This window comes from Colobus angolensis, unplaced genomic scaffold (assembly GCF_000951035.1).
Source record: "Colobus angolensis palliatus isolate OR3802 unplaced genomic scaffold, Cang.pa_1.0 Scaffold78, whole genome shotgun sequence".
Taxonomy (NCBI): Eukaryota; Metazoa; Chordata; class Mammalia; order Primates; family Cercopithecidae; genus Colobus; species Colobus angolensis.
In genome coordinates, this window is record NW_012121598.1 from 6,154,724 (window position 1) to 6,170,647 (window position 15,924).

Below are 15,924 nucleotides of genomic sequence, written 5' to 3' on the forward strand. Positions count from 1 at the left end.
GATCTCCTGACCTCGTGATCCGCCCGTCTCGGCCTCCCAAAGTGCTGGGATTACAGGCTTGAGCCACTGCGCCCGGCCTGATTGTGTTTTAAACTAGGTGTGGATTGAGGAAAGAGTTGATGACTTTTATATTTCTCCATGCTAAGTGTGGGAGGTAAAGGGAAGAATAAGGTAGACACAGGCCTTGTCCTTATGTGTATATAGTGTAGTAAACAGTAGATATTATATAGGTTCCTGCTATGCAGTGAGAATAAGGGGCCACAGATATGGATGACCCTTATTGAAGCAGGTGATTTTCTGAGAGAAGATCTAGAAAAGTGTCAGAATTTTTCCAGTAAGTTAAAGTAAGTTAAAATGTTTTGTTTGTGATATAATGAGTGTCCAGGATAAGGGTTTGAAAGTCTTTCAAGAAATTCTGCTTAAAATTCAGTTAAAAATCTTCTTTTTTTTTCTTTGCAGAAAGTTTTTTTTTTTTTTTTAAATGACATTTCAGCTTTAATTTTTTTATTTTTTTGAATAGGCAATATATGCACATGGGTCAAAATTCAAAAGGTACAAAAGGGTGTACAATGAACAGTAAGTGTCCTTTCCACCCTTATCACCCACTACCCAGTTCCCTTTCCTGGGGATAACCACTGTAAAGTTACCTGTTCATTTTGATTTGGAGAATACTGTATACCTGAGGAAATACTTTTTAATATTTTCCAGTACGACCGTTTTATTAAGATTGCTTGGCCAGGCACGGTGGCTCACGCCTGTAATCCCGGCACTTTGGGAGGCCGAGGTGGGCAGATCACGAGGTCAGGAGTTCACGACCAGCCTGGCCAATATGGTGAAACCCCATCTCTACTAAAAATACAAACATTAGCTGGGCATGGTGGCGCGTTCCTGTAATCCCAGCTACTCGGGAGGCTGAGGCAGGAGAATTGCTTAAACCGGGACCAAGAGGTGGAGGTTGCAGTGAGCCGAGATCGTGCCGTTGCACTGTAGCCTGTGCTACAGAGTGAGACTCCATCTCAAAAAAAAAAAAAGAGATTGCTTGAACCAACACCAACAGTTTGTTTCTTTGCAGGCTCTTGATCCAGTGTTTCATCTTGCTACAGAAACCTTATAGTTCCTGTTGTTTCATTTCCTTTGTTTAGCTTTTCATTGTTATGCTTTTCCCTGTGTCTGTATTGATAGAGCTTACAACTTATATTGATTATATCAGTGGTAGAGTATTCGCTAGCAATCCTGATATAGATATTTTACCCCTTAAGAATATTAATTTTAATTGTAAACTTTATAAGGGCAGGGACTGTGTCTCTCTTATTTACCAGCATATCTCAGTAGCTGGCACTGTGTTAATAAGTAATTTGCTTTAATTGAATTAAAGGAAGAAAAAGTTATTTACTTTATCAGTTATCTAAGTGGGTTTCAGTATTAATACTTTCTATATCATATTTTTATGGAAGCTGTATTACAATTTAGTGTCTAATCAAGAAATAAATTACATTAAAGACATTTATTGAATATCTGCTATGTGCTAGGCATTGTATAAAGTGATGTATAGGATATGAAGTATACTATGTAACCTTTGTCTTTAAGAAATTTACAATATAGTGGAAAGATAACTTGTTCTTGAAAGCTTAATAACAGTGTAAGGCAGAATGTGAAGGGATAGTTCAGGGAAATAAGTATTGTAGGAGTTCCTGGGAAGTAGAGATCATTAAGGACCTGAGGGCACAGATAGGGATTTATTGACCTGATAGGACCCTGAAAGGTAGGTAAGATTTAGCTAGGCAGAAGGGAGGTTGAAGGGGCTTTTAGGTGGAGGGAACTTGAGAGAAGGTATAGACATGGGGCTATTCAAAAACAGTTTCAGACACAATGTCTCACCAGTCAGAAAGGAAAACGTATGGTGGGGAGCAGTGGAAAGGCCGTATTGTGGAGGATCTCTCACAATAGCCAGATTTGTAAATCTGGAGGTATGGAAGGTTTTTGGGTAGGGTACTGATAACATGAGAATGTCATTTTTAGTAAATTAGTAAATTGAGAGAATTATATAAAATGGAGTACAGGGGACAAAGACCATCAAAAGTATGTAGATAGAAGTACTTTTCCATTTTTTTTTTTTCTCACTAACTTCACCTAAAACCCTTGGATAATGTGTATAAGAAACCTAAGACTCGAGAACAAGTCAGGCTGGTTAGAGACCTCAGGACACAAGGAAAGAAACAGACATGGTGGTGCGTACCCTGGGTTTTCTTTTTGCCTCAGGTACCCCAGACTGGGTACTGAAGAGCCAGCAGTCTGGAAATACCAACAAGACACAGACAAAAACACCCCAAGAAAAGCCTGCCCTCTCTCACCAAAGGACCAAGAAGAAAAGGGAAATTAAATTAGCACAGTAGAAAACTTTTAGATGATAACCCCTCTATTCCATCCAAGCACAGGAGAAAACTGTGGAGCCATCCCCTCCAGCAAAGACTGAGTGAAAAACCAAGATGTCCATCCTCACCAGGTATAATGAGGTGCCCCAACACACCCTCCCCGACCCCCCACTAGAGTGGTGACAGAAGCCCAAGAGGAAGCTGGAATTTCACTGATGCCAGGTGATAAGGAAGGCCCCTTCCTTACACTGTCAGTGGAGGTGACTTGGGAAGTCTGGATTTTTCCCATCTGGGAGTAGGGAGTAATGAGGTACTTTTTCCCTCTTTGCGGCCAGGGTTCGGAGGTGTGGGTGTTAGAGAAAGCCTGGTGGACAGTCAGAACTTCCATCCCTGATCAGCAGTAATGAGGCCACTCCCTCATAGTATCACTGGAGGCCACAAGGGGAGCAGTAATGAGGTACCCCTCTCTCTCCCAGGCAGGGCAGAATCGGTTGATACTTCCTCCAGCAATAACCAGGAGCCTTTCCATCCCCAGGTATCAAAGGAGACAGAGTAGAGAGCCTGGATTCCATTCCCATTGGGTGATACCCCCTCCTGCCAGAATAATGTCATTAGATACTTATTTAACTTAATTAAGGTGAGAGTAAACTATTCTGAGGGATATGGTGTCAGAAGAACTTCACATTTTGTTTGAGCATACATAATCCAACCCAAAATATCTATGATGAAAATGCAGTGTCATGAATGGTAGAACATTATTAATTTTTAATTTAGTAATATATACTTTGTAGTATTTTAATTAGTACCAAGAGAGTAACCAAGAGTACTGAAGAGTAACCAAGTTCCATGTTGTATTTTTAGGTATAGAAACCCTCAGTTGTGGCCGGGCACGGTGGCTCATGCCTGTAATCCCAGCACATTGGGAGGCTGAGTTGAGCAGATCACTTGAGGTCAGGAGTTCAAAACCAGCCTGGCCAACATGGTGGAACTCTGTCTCTACTAAAAATACAAAAATTAGCCGGGCATGTTGGTGCACGCTTGTACTGCCAGCTACTTGGGAGGCCAAGGCAGGAGAATCACTTGAACCTGGAGGGGTGGAGGTTGCAGACTACATCTCAAAAAAAAAAAAAAGAAATTCTCAGTTGTATTTTACTTCACCACCACAGAGAGGAGACAGCAGAGTGACTGCTCTTTCAATTATGAACTTATGAACAGATATTTGTAGAGTTGGAGAATAAAATGACTTAGATCTAGGTGAGAAAATAATTTTAAAATCCATTAAATTAATTTTCAGCTCAATTACGCCTAAGGAGACTAATAATAAGTGCACTTTTTGAACTATTATTTTTTTCCCATATTGGCATCCCAGAAACTTTATGAGCATCTAAATATAAATGTTTAAATTTTGGATGGGTAATGGCAGGCTTGGAATTAAAACAATTTAATCCCAAGAGAGTTCTTATTGGTAGGAAACCTTAATGAAAAATGTGTCAGTTATGATGGAAAATGGAATATCATCATTTGAAATCTTAGGACTGTCATGGTAGTTCACAATTCAGCAAACTTTTTCTGAAAAGAGGGCCAGATAGTAAATATTTTAGGCTTTGCAGGTCATGGAGGTTTCTGTTGCATATTCTCCTTTGTTTTTTATTTTGTTTTTTACAGCCTTTTAAAAATGTAAAAATCATTCTTTAGTTCACAGGCCTATAAAAATAGGATGAAAGCTGGATTTAGTGGCAATTTAAAAATAGGCTGAAGGCTGGATTTAGTGGCAATTTCTCCATTCCTGCCTTATCTTATTAGTCAATTGACTAAGTTCCTCTTTGTTCAGTTTGTCTAGTTCATGAATCATAAAGACAACTTTTTTCACAGCACAGAGTAAAGACATTTTAAAGCATAGCATTTGAATATACAAAGTCTCTTCAGGTTCAGCTAACTTACTCTGTAGTTTTTCCCTTAAAGGCAGTTCTTTTCCTAAAGAAAAATTAATATTTCTGATTTCTTATTTTTTTCTGTCTCTGTTATGGAAGAGGTTTTAAATTTTTTTTGTCTTTTCTTTCCATGTAAATTTGAGAAAAAGGAAGAGGTTTATAGAGGTTTTTTCCACAAAATTTATTTGTGCATTAATTGGTAGGCAACATGGTGTAAAACATAGCTAGCTGAATATTCAGAATATATTTTGTACATAAAGAGAATGTCTGGTTATGTTTTAAGCTTTTAGAAATAGAGAAGGAGTGATTGTATTAGGACACCTGATATGCTTCAGCTTGTACTAGAGCAGTTTTTAAGTGTTGATTCTGTACCTTCACTGTGTCACACTTCTGTTACTGTGATTCCGTGGAACATATAGGACTTAATGGCCTCTCAGTGATTTTTCTTTACCATGGCAAAGCTCCAACTGCTTGTCTCATGCTTTTTCAAATAATTTGAAAAGAACTTTAGTGTCCATTTTGATCATTCACTTTGATCATCTGTCATAGTGATGAGACTTTCGACTGTATCAGAAAATCAAATTTGAATGCTGTCAAGATGTCCACTAGATTATTTTATATGCTTTGAAGTTATTTTAAAGAATAGTTTGAAGATGTATGAGTAGTGACTGTATCTTTGAAATAAATATTGGATCATCCTATACACAATTTTGACATGTAAGTGGTCAAAACTGTTTTTTTTTTTGAGACGGAGTCTCACGCTGTCACCCAGGCTGGAGTGCTGGAGTGCAGTGGCGTGATATCCACTACACTGCAAGCTCCGCTTCCCGGGATTCACGCCATTCTCCTGCCTCAGCCTCCGGAGTAGCTGGGACTACAGGCGCCCGCCACCGCGCCCGGCTAGTTTTTTGTATTTTTTTAGTAGAGACAGGGTTTCACCATGTTAGCCAGGATGGTCTCGATCTCCTGACCTCATGATCCACCCGTCTGGGCCTCCCAAAGTGCTGGGATTACAGGCTTGAGCCACTGTGCCCGGCCTCAAAACTGTTTGAGAATAAACCATTTTAAAGCATTAAAGGAGTGTGGGAAATATCTTTTTATATAGGAATAATGAATATATTATTCATGTTGCCATTAAAATGGGAACTCCTTGAGGGCAGGGTCTTTTCTTCTATCTGTTTTGTTCACTGCTATATTCATAGTACTGAAGCCGTGCCTGGCACATAGGAGGTGTTCAGTAAATACTTTTTATGTTAATAAATGCATAATTATTACCAGTAAATATAATTTTTAAAAAATTATGTTGTGGTAACCTAATCCTAATAACTGTGTAAGCCTGAAAACAGTAGTGTTTGTTTCTGTGAAAAGTCCATAAATAAGATTTCTGACTAAAATGGACTTTCCAATTAGTTTTATTACAAGTTCTACAGAAATACATTCTTTTGTTATACCTTACCATGATACTTACCATTTCTGCCATTTTTATTTTTCTTTCTCTAGCTATTTTGTTTGAATGCGTGCATACAGTTTATTCTATTTATCCTAAATCGGAATTACTTGAGAAGGCTGCCAAGTGCATTGGAAAATTTGTTCTGTCACCTAAAATAAATCTAAAATATTTAGGTAAGATTATTGGTTCTTTTGACAGATATTACAGAGATAGCTTTTGAAATTTGCTGTGTATTTGTTTCAATTCACTTTGTATAATGTGTCTTTGTTTCTAGGACTGAAGGCTCTTACCTATGTTATCCAACAGGATCCTACTCTGGCTCTTCAACACCAGATGACAATAATTGAATGTTTAGATCATCCTGATCCCATTATTAAAAGAGAGGTAAACTGGTATTTTGAATAGTATATGTGAAGTGTTAAAATTTTTAAACATTTTGTTGGTATTCTGTAGAGAGATTAAAGTGGTGGGCAGTGTGTATGTATGCTCGTGTGTATATTTTAACTTTTGGATGTATTCAATTCTTTTTTTGTTTTCTGTTTTGAGACAGAATCTCACTTTGTCACCCAGGCTGTAGTGCAGTGGCACGATCTCAGCTCACTGTAACCTCCGCTTCCCGGGTTCAGGTGATTCTCGTGCCTCAGCCTCCCGAGTAGCTGGGATTATAGGTGTGTGCCACCACGTGGCTAATTTTTGTGTTTTTAGTAGAAACGGGGTTTCACCACGTTGGCCAGGCCGGTCCTGAAATCCTGACCTCAAGTGATCTGCCTGCGTCGGCCTCCCAAAGTGCTGGGATTACAGGTGTGAGCCACTGCACCCGGCTTATTTAATTATTTTTACTAAAGTTTAAGTAACTTTTCTAAAAAGTACTATGTCAGTGTCCACAGGAATGTCTTTAAATTATTAGTTGCAGGAATTAGGTCCAGTCATCTGTGTGGGTTCATTAATATAATTTCGGTCTGAGCATCGTACCAATAGGAGACCTGAATTCTGGTCCCAGGTTTTCCTATTAGTACAATTTAAAATATACTCCTGTTATTGTACAATTTAAGATGCAGTTGATGTTAATTAGTGATTTCTCATTATTCTCTTTTATATCTATAACATTAACTAATTCCCTACCAAACAGATAGAAATATTGAAAGAATTAATGAAGATATTCATAAAATGATTTGAACTTCTTGGAAGGAAAGGCTTAATAATAATATCATCATCATATATGTCTGTATATTATATATAACATATATATAGCATATACTATATGTTACTTATATATAATGTGTATATTATATATTATATATATAATCATATGTATCACTTATAATAATATACTTCTTTCCAACTTTTTCTTTTTGTAAATTTGCTTCAGTGTCTACTTGGGTGTCTATATAAATATTTGTTTTGATTCTTATGGAAGAAATCATTCAATATCGTCATTTAAAATGGTATATAGGACCTAGTTAAGAGTAAAAAATTTTCTTTCTATTTATAAAAATAGCAAAGATTTAAAAAGAATTTTAAAAAAAATTTTAGATTTAGGGAATACATGTGTGGGTTTATTACATGGACATTTGTGTAATGCTGAGATTTGGGCGGCTATTGAACCCATCACCCAAATAGTGAACATAGTACTGAGTAGGTAGTTTTTCAACTCATTCCTTTCCCCTTCTGCCCTCCCTGTCTGCTTTTGGAGTCCCGAGTGTCTGTTGTTTCATCGTTATGTCCATGTGTACCCATTGTTTAGCTCCCACTTATAAGTGAGAACAAGTGATAGTTGATTTTTTGTTTTTGCATTAATTCACTTAGGATAATGGCTTCCAGCTGCATCCATGTTGCTGCAAAGGATATGATTACATTCTTAAAGATAATTTACAAAATATCTAAATATCTTAAAAGCAGTGAGCTAAGAATAGGAGAGTTTATTGAGAGAACACTATTACATTAAACAACTATGATTTTTGAAGATTACAAATTTTAAATTTTAAAAGGGGTTTTTGAAACACATTTAAAAAAATTTGTCTTCATATATGTATTTATTTATTTTATATTTTTAGTAGTCTGAAAATTGTTACATGCCTTGGGTCCGGGCAGTTTGCAGATGTACTAATTTCCGTGTGTAGACATCCTAGAAAAATAAGAAGGCTCCAAGAGACTGTAACAAATAGTTATACAGTCCTTCTACTTTAACAGATACAGAGCATGCATTTCCTTTGTATAGTTGAGTACTAAGTTGAACAAAGTTGACTTAGGTACAGTTTTTTTCTTATTGCTATATGGTAGTCCCCACTTATTTATGGAAATATGTTCTAATACCCCCAGTGGATGCCTGAAACCACAGATAGTATTGAACCATATATATATTTATATATTTTCAATCTGATAACCAAGATGGCTACTTAATAACTAATGGGCTGGTAGCATATACAGTGTGGATACAAAGGGATGATTCATGTCCCAGATGGAGTAGGATGGTGCAAGATTTTATCATGCTGCTTAGAAAGGCATGCAATTTAAAATGTATGAATTATTGATTTCTGGAATTTTCCATTTAATATTTTTTGGACTCTGTTTGTGGGTAACTGAAACCATGGGAAGCAAAACCACAGATAGGGGGTTTGTAATATTATTGTATTTAATAATTATACTTGCATTTAAAAATGAGAGTCACAGGGAAAATAGGTGACTTTTAAAATTATGAAGGTTGATCTGTTTGATCCCTTACCTGCAGTGAGATGAGTGATTTGAATTCTTTGAGGAGATACTGAGTATCCTTGGTGCCCAAAGAAGGCACTAAAGTACTGTCTTCTCAGTGCTGTTGTCACTTCTAACCTCTATCAAATGATACGGCGAGAACTTTGGTCCTTGGATGTTTGGTGATCTGTAGCTTGGGGTAGGATTCCCTTTTACCGGGTTTTATTACCTCTCTTATATACAGGAAGAGAGAAGGTGAGAAGGAGCTACCAAATCTGAACAGAAAAGACCTCTGGCAATACAGTTTGTAACACCAAACCCCATGCAGTTCTGGAAATGCTATATTTCATGGTCTTAGAATAGGAGATAAATTTGATGTATGTTATCTAAAGCTATATAACATAATTTGGAGTCCATAGGGAGCATGTCTGAAGCAGCTCTATAAGTTGAAAGCTGTTGATGGGGTGGCCTATGTATTTTTAGATTTAAGTGGCGTTACACATTAACTGAAACAGTTTTAAAAAAAAGTCGAGCAGTGGGCAGAACTCCTAGCAAAGAGCTCATGGAGTCCCGCCGGAAGAGCAACCAAGATGAAGATGATACTGAGCCAGAATGTGGACAATTATGTCTGTGAAACCAAGTTGTACTTCCAGAGAGTTCCAGGAAACTATGATCCTACCTTATATCCTTTTGAGGTCCCACAAGAATATGTAAGAGCTTTAAATGCTACCAAAATGGAGTGAGTATTTGCAAAACCATTCCTTGCTTTGCTGGATGGTCACCAAGATGGAGTCAGTTGCCTTGGCAAAGCATCCAAAGAACCTGGCTACTGTCCTTTCCGGGGCGTGTGATGGAGAGGTTAGAATTTGGAACCTGACTCATGAGAAATGTATCCGTACAATACAAGCACATGAAGGCTTTGTATAAGGAATATGTACTCGCTTTTGTGGGACTTCTTTTTTCACCTTTGGTGATGATAAAACTGTGAAACAGTGGAAAAAGAATGGACCAGGCTATGGAGATGAGGAAGAGCCATTACGTACAACATTAGGAAAGACAGTGTATAGTGGGATTGAGCATCACTGGAAAGAAGCTGTTTTTGCCACATGTGGACAGCAAGTAGACGTTTAGGATGAACAAAGAACTAATCCTATATCTTCAATGACCTGGGGATTTGACAGTGTAAGTAGTGTTAAATTTAACCCAATTGAGACTTGGGAAGTTGTGCGTCTGACAGGAACATAGTACTGTACGATATGAGGCAAGCTGCTCCTTTGAAAAGTTATCTTAGATATGAGAACAAATACAATCTGTTGGAACCCTATGGAAGCTTTCATTTTTACAGCAGCAAATGAAGATTATAACTTACATACTTTTGATATATGTGCACTGGACACTCCTTTAATATTCCATATGGATCATATATCTGCAGTGCTTGACGTGCAGTACTCTCCTACTGGGAAAGAGTTTTTGTCTGCTAGTTTCAATAAAGCTATTTGAATCTTTCCTACAGACAAAAGTCGAAGCAGGAAGGTATATCACACAAAGCGAATGCAATGTGTTATCTGTGTAAAATGGACTTCTGATAGCAAGTATATTATGTGTGGATCTGATGAAATGAACATTTGCCTGTGGAAAGCTAATGCTTCTGAAAAATTCGGTATGCTTACATCATGAGAAAAAGCAGCCAAGGATTATAACTAGAAATTGAAGGAGAAATTTCAGCATCATCCTCATATAAAACGTATAGCTCGTCATCGACATCTACCAAAATCTATCTACAGCCAGATTCAGGAACAGTGCATCATGAAAGAAGCTCGTCAGAGAAAGGAAGTTAATCGTATTAAACACAGCAAGCCCGGATCTGTGCCAATTGTGTCAGAGAAGAAGAAGCACGTAGGGGCAGTTGTAAAATAATTGGTATTCCTAACAATCCTGATGTATAATTATTTGTTACTTTTGATTTGAGAACTCTACAAATAAAAGTGCTGGGACTAGATTAATTGCATACATTTTAGTTATATGTGTAGAGCTTTACTGTTACTCCTTTTAGCTGCCCTGAAAAATGATCCTTAAAGGCGGCCTAGTTGATAAGACTGTCTGTTTTATCCTTAATCTGCATTCTTTCATTGAAGAATACAGTATTTGCAACTAAGTCATTTTTTTCTGTTTTAATTACAGATATACTTACTTTCTCTCTGATTTATTGTTGTAGACACTGCACATTCAAATTGACATTTAAGACCAAACATCTCTTATGTTATCTTTAATATATTACTTTGAATAATGATTACAATGATGTTTCTTCCTATGATTCCACATAACATTTAGAAGAATGATGTCAACTTTTTATAACTGAATGTGTTTCTAGTGCTTTACTTATATTTGGCTTTTTGACTCTTACAAAACAATCAGCCTGCATTTATATAACTTTTATAAATAATATAATTTGGGTTGAGTTAAGATAATAAAACTTTCTTTCACATTGAAAAAAAAAATCTTTGAAAATATGTTATCCTTTGTGCTTGAAGTCCTGGCTATAAGGATTGAAAAATTAGAACCCTAAAGATACTGAGCAAGTTTGACAAATATGTGGAAATTATCTTGCAGCTAATATTGCTGATCCAAAAACACCAATAAATGATGCTTTCTCAGTATCGCCTTTGGACTTACTGATTTCTGAGAGTTATATTTTCAAAACCTTAATCTAGAGCTGTGGAAAGCCATACAAATGGGAACTTACTCTGGTATTGGTCTTCCTTCATCTTATTTGAAGCAGCAAGAGGTATATTCCTCAGCACTTAGAAAGCAGCTATAGCAACTGGACACTGTGGCACACCTGTAATCCCAGCACTTTGGGAGGCCAAGGTGGGCAGATCACCTGAGGTCAGGAGTTCGAGACCAGCCTGGCCAACATGGTGAAACCCCATCTCTACTAAAAATACAAAAATTAGCCAGTCTTGGTGGCAAGCTGAGATTGTGCCACTATATTCCAGCCTGGGCTACAGAGCGAGACTCCATCTCAAGAAAAAAAAAAAGAAAAGAAAAGAAAACAAGGAAAGCTACAGGCCAGGCACAGTGGCTCATGCCTGTAATCCCAACACTTTGGGAGGCCAAGGTGGGAGGATCACTTGAGCCCAGGAGTTCAAGACCAGCCTGGGCAACATGGTTGAACCCCATCTCTACACAATACGAAAAACTTAGCTGGGCATGGTGGCACGTGCCTGTAGTCCCACCTATTTGGAAGGCTGAGGTGGGAGGATTGCTTGAGCCCAGGAGGTGAAGGTTGCATTGAGCTGAGATTGTACCACTACACTTTATCCTGGGTGACAGAGCAAGACCTTGTCTCAAAAAAAAAAGGTAGCTATAAAACAGTTCTTCCTTGATGACTAAGATTTTAAACTAGGCTTTGCTAGGCTTTGGAGCATTTGAGCCACCAGCCTTTGTCCATCCAAACAAAAGCTGTTTGCCTGTCTTCTGTTGTTTGGGAAATAGTCTGCTGTCTTCTGTAGCATGGGAAATAGTTTCCAAGACTAGATTTATACACACATACATACACTTGCATATATACACACCCATAGCTGTAGGTAATGTATATTTAAGGGTTGTTATGTTTTTAGAAAATATATATCTGTTGTATTTGAACTTTTAAGTCTCTAAGTGTTCTGTCATGTAAAGATGCCAGATTGTGATTATCTCAATGGAAAGCTTATAGACATTGGAATTGATCATAAGTCATTTTTTGACAATAGTTTTACCTTTCTTAAAAGCTTTTCATTGAAATTTGCATTTCTTACCTGTTAACTGGCTACCCAGTAGATCTCCATAAAAGTAGAAGAATCAACTGTATGATCAACCTTTATGTTACTGTACTCATTGGTGTTATGCATAGTTTTATAATGTTTTTAATTTCTCTTCTTTAAATAGACTCTGGAACTTCTTTACAGAATTACTAATGCACAGAATGTAACAGTTATTGTCCAGAAAATGCTTGAATATTTACATCAGAGCAAAGAAGAGTATGTCATCGTCAATTTGGTCGGCAAAATAGCAGAGCTGGCTGAGAAATATCCTTTTATTTGGACCATGAGTCTTAAAATAGTAACACGGTGACTTTAAGATGATGGGTATAGATATGGTCACTTGAAGTTGAGTTCAGAGACCTAGCAATACTTTTTATTCCTGATTTTCAAGCCTCTTGTCAGAAAAAGGGATTTGTGTAGACCTCTTAGGAGATGGCTTTTTTTTTTTTTTTTTTTCTGATTTCTTTTATTCATGTTGTCAGTATTTTGAGCAGGAAGATAGAGGAAGCTTTATCCTCTTTATTCCTTTTTCAGTCCTGCCTCGTCTCTACTTCTATCTTGATTTCTTTTCTGAGTAAAAGTTCTTGTGTTTTGGGGAAAGCAGAGGTTGTCTGGGAGTGGTCAGGATGCTAAAGCTTATCCTTTATTGTTTTATGCTGGAAATTGTCACAATTAAGTAGTTGGGAACTCTATTAACATGTTACTCTTCTTCATGTTTGTTTCTTGAAAGTCAGAAGAACTTTATAGGTCATAAGGATATTCCATTCATTAAAAAACATTACTGGTTAGGCCGGGCGTGGTGGCTCACGCCTGTAATCCCAGCACTTTGGGAGGTCGAGACGGGCAGATCACCTGAGATCGGGAGTTTAAGACCAGCCTGACTGACATGGAGAAACCCCATCTCTACTAAAAATGCAAAATTAGCTGGGCGTGGTGGTACATGCCTGTAATCCCAGCTACTAGGGAGGTTGAGGCAGAAGAATCGCTTGAACCTGGGTTGCAGTGAGCCGCGATTGCACCATTGCACTCCAACCTGGGCAACAAGAGCGAAACTCCATCTCAAAAAAAAAAAAAAAAAAAAGTGAAAAAAAGTTACTGTTTAATTATAAAAAAGAGTGAGTGAATACTGTTAATGATATTATATTGGAAATTGCTTAAGTCTAGTTTTGTCCTAGTCAGTACTATAACTCTGGCCAGCAGAATGATAGAACTTTAGAACTGATGAGGAAGAGATTAGAAAAGAGGCTGAGCACCTGTAATCCCAGCACTTTGGGAGGTGGGGGCAGGAGGATTGCCTGAGCTCAGGAGTTCACGACCAGCGTGGGCAACACAGTGAAACCCTGTCTCTACTAAAATACAAAAAAAATTAGCTGGTGTGGTGGCATGCACCTGTAGTCCCAGCTACTCGGGAGGCTGAGGCAGGAGAATTGCTTGAACCCAGGAGGCGGAGGTCACAGTGAGCCAAGATCGCACCACTGCACTTCAGCCTGGGTGACAGAGCAAGACTCTGTCTCAAAAAAAGAAAAAAAAGGAAAAGAAAAGAACAGATGCTAAACGATTTGTTCAAGTAGACATACCACAATATTTAGCTTCTTTGAAGTGAATTATATTCTTTTTTGAAGACTATAATTTTCCATTATTTGCATCTAGTTAGCTGGTTTGTTTCTTTCAGTTATTTCACATTTATTTATTGGATGACTGTTTTGTGCAAGTGTGGTGCTAAAGTAACAAACTCAGTTTATTAAGTTTATTAAATAAGTTTTACTGAGTACCCATTTTACATAAAACTGGGGTATGGAACAATTTATGGCAGAGGTTAAAGGTAAAAATGGCATACTAGGATGAATTGGGGTTATTATTTTAAAGGTTGCTACAGAAGGATAATTTTAATAAGTAGCATTTGGAAGTGTACTTGTTCTTAACACTGTGGACACATATGCTCCTGATAATGCGTGGTTTATTCAGACAATGAATGCTGTGTTTTCAGTAGGAGGAGATGTAATGCATCCTGATATTCCCAATAACTTTCTGAGACTACTAGCAGAAGGTTGGTAGACTATTACATTCTGTAAAGTAAACATTTTAAAGTTAAATGTTTTTATTACAGAGTCCTTAGATAAGTTTGTGGAAATTAAAATGGTGTATCAATTTCTTTGTAGGTTTTGATGATGAAACAGAAGATCAGCAATTAAGACTCTATGCAGTTCAGTCTTACCTCACTTTATTAGATATGGAAAATGTGTTCTATCCACAGAGATTTCTTCAAGTTATGAGTTGGGTGAGCAAAGTACATTAAATCATATGTTTTTAAAACATTTTTTATACAAACCAAATGTTAACATATTTCCTTCAGAAACTATTCACCTCTACTCAGCTAACTCCTTCAGCTGGCAGTTTTTCAAATGGCCACCATCTATCACTTAACTATTCTCTGTTTTTTCTCTCTGCCATCTCACTTGTCTGGTCTTTTACTTGTCTCTTTGTGTTTACAGTGTTTTGTTGTGTTTTTTATGTGCATCCGTGTTTGAATATTTGAATACTCATTTATCTCTACTATATTAGTTTTTTTTAAAATTATAATCCATAAATTATTTTAACCAAATAGAAAGAGGTTCATCTTTAAGAGGCATTTTCTAGGTACCAGGCACAGTGCTGAATACTTATATTATTAATTTTTTTCTTCTTCTTTTTTATTTTATTTTATTTTTTAAGTTCTAGGGTACATGTACAGGATGTGTAGGTTTGTTACATAGGTAAACGTGTGCCATGGTGGTTTGCTGCATCTATCAACACATCACCTAGGTATTAAGCCTAGCACACATTAGCTCTTTTTCCTAAAGCTCTCCACGCCCACCACCCTCCCTGATAGGCCCTGGTTTGTGTTGTTCCCTTCCCTGTGTCCTGTGTTCTCATTGTTCAGCTCCCACTTAGAAGTGAGAACATGTGGTGTGGTTTTCTGTTCCTGTGTTAGTTTGCTAAGAATAATGGGTTCCCAGCTTCATCCATGTCTCTGCAAAGGACATGATCTTATTCCTTTTTATGGCTGTATAGTATTCCGTGGTGTATATGTACTACATTTTCTTTATCTAGTCTATCATTGATAGGCTATCTGTGCTATATTAGTTTTCTTATGCTGCATAACAATGTTACCACAAACTTAGTGGCTTAAGACAATACAAATTCATTATCTCATAGTTTCTGTGGGTCAGGAGTCCATGCATGGCTTAGCTGGATTCTCTGCTTAGGGTCTCACAGAACTGCAGTCGAGGTGTTGGCACCTTGCAATCATCTGAAGCTTGGCTGGTAAATAATCCACTTTCAAGCTCATGTGTGGTTGTCAGAATTCATTTTCTTGTGGCTGAGTTTTTGTGACTGAGGGTTTCACTTTCATACTGTCAACTGTCAGCTGTTCTTAGCTGCTAGAGGTGCTTTCAGTTTCTTGCCATGTGGCCTACCAACAGGGCCACCTGCTTCATCAAAGCCAGTAGTGGAGATCTTTTTTTTTTCAAGACAAAGGTCACAATTTTATGTAATATAATCACATGTAATTGCATACAGCTCATCACCTTTATGTATTCTTTCTTTTTTTTTTTTTTTTTTTTTTTTTGAGACGGAGTCTGGCTCTGTGGCCCAGGCTGGAGTGCAGTGGCCGGATCTCAGCTCACTGCAATCTCCCC

General features: G+C 37.5%; 1 protein-coding gene and 1 pseudogene across 1 annotated transcript in view; both read left to right on the forward strand.

Annotated features, from left to right (window-relative positions):
- AP4E1 (adaptor-related protein complex 4, epsilon 1 subunit) overlaps positions 1-15,924 on the forward strand; it is a 92,986-nt gene that overhangs the window by 24,044 nt on the left and 53,018 nt on the right. The window contains exons 9-13 of the mRNA XM_011928613.1: positions 5,804-5,926; positions 6,028-6,137; positions 12,372-12,511; positions 14,182-14,294; positions 14,407-14,525. Coding sequence (XP_011784003.1) covers positions 5,804-5,926; positions 6,028-6,137; positions 12,372-12,511; positions 14,182-14,294; positions 14,407-14,525 — 605 coding nt within the window. The remainder of the gene's footprint in view (positions 1-5,803; positions 5,927-6,027; positions 6,138-12,371; positions 12,512-14,181; positions 14,295-14,406; positions 14,526-15,924) is intronic.
- LOC105502243 lies at positions 8,411-10,452 on the forward strand (annotated as a pseudogene).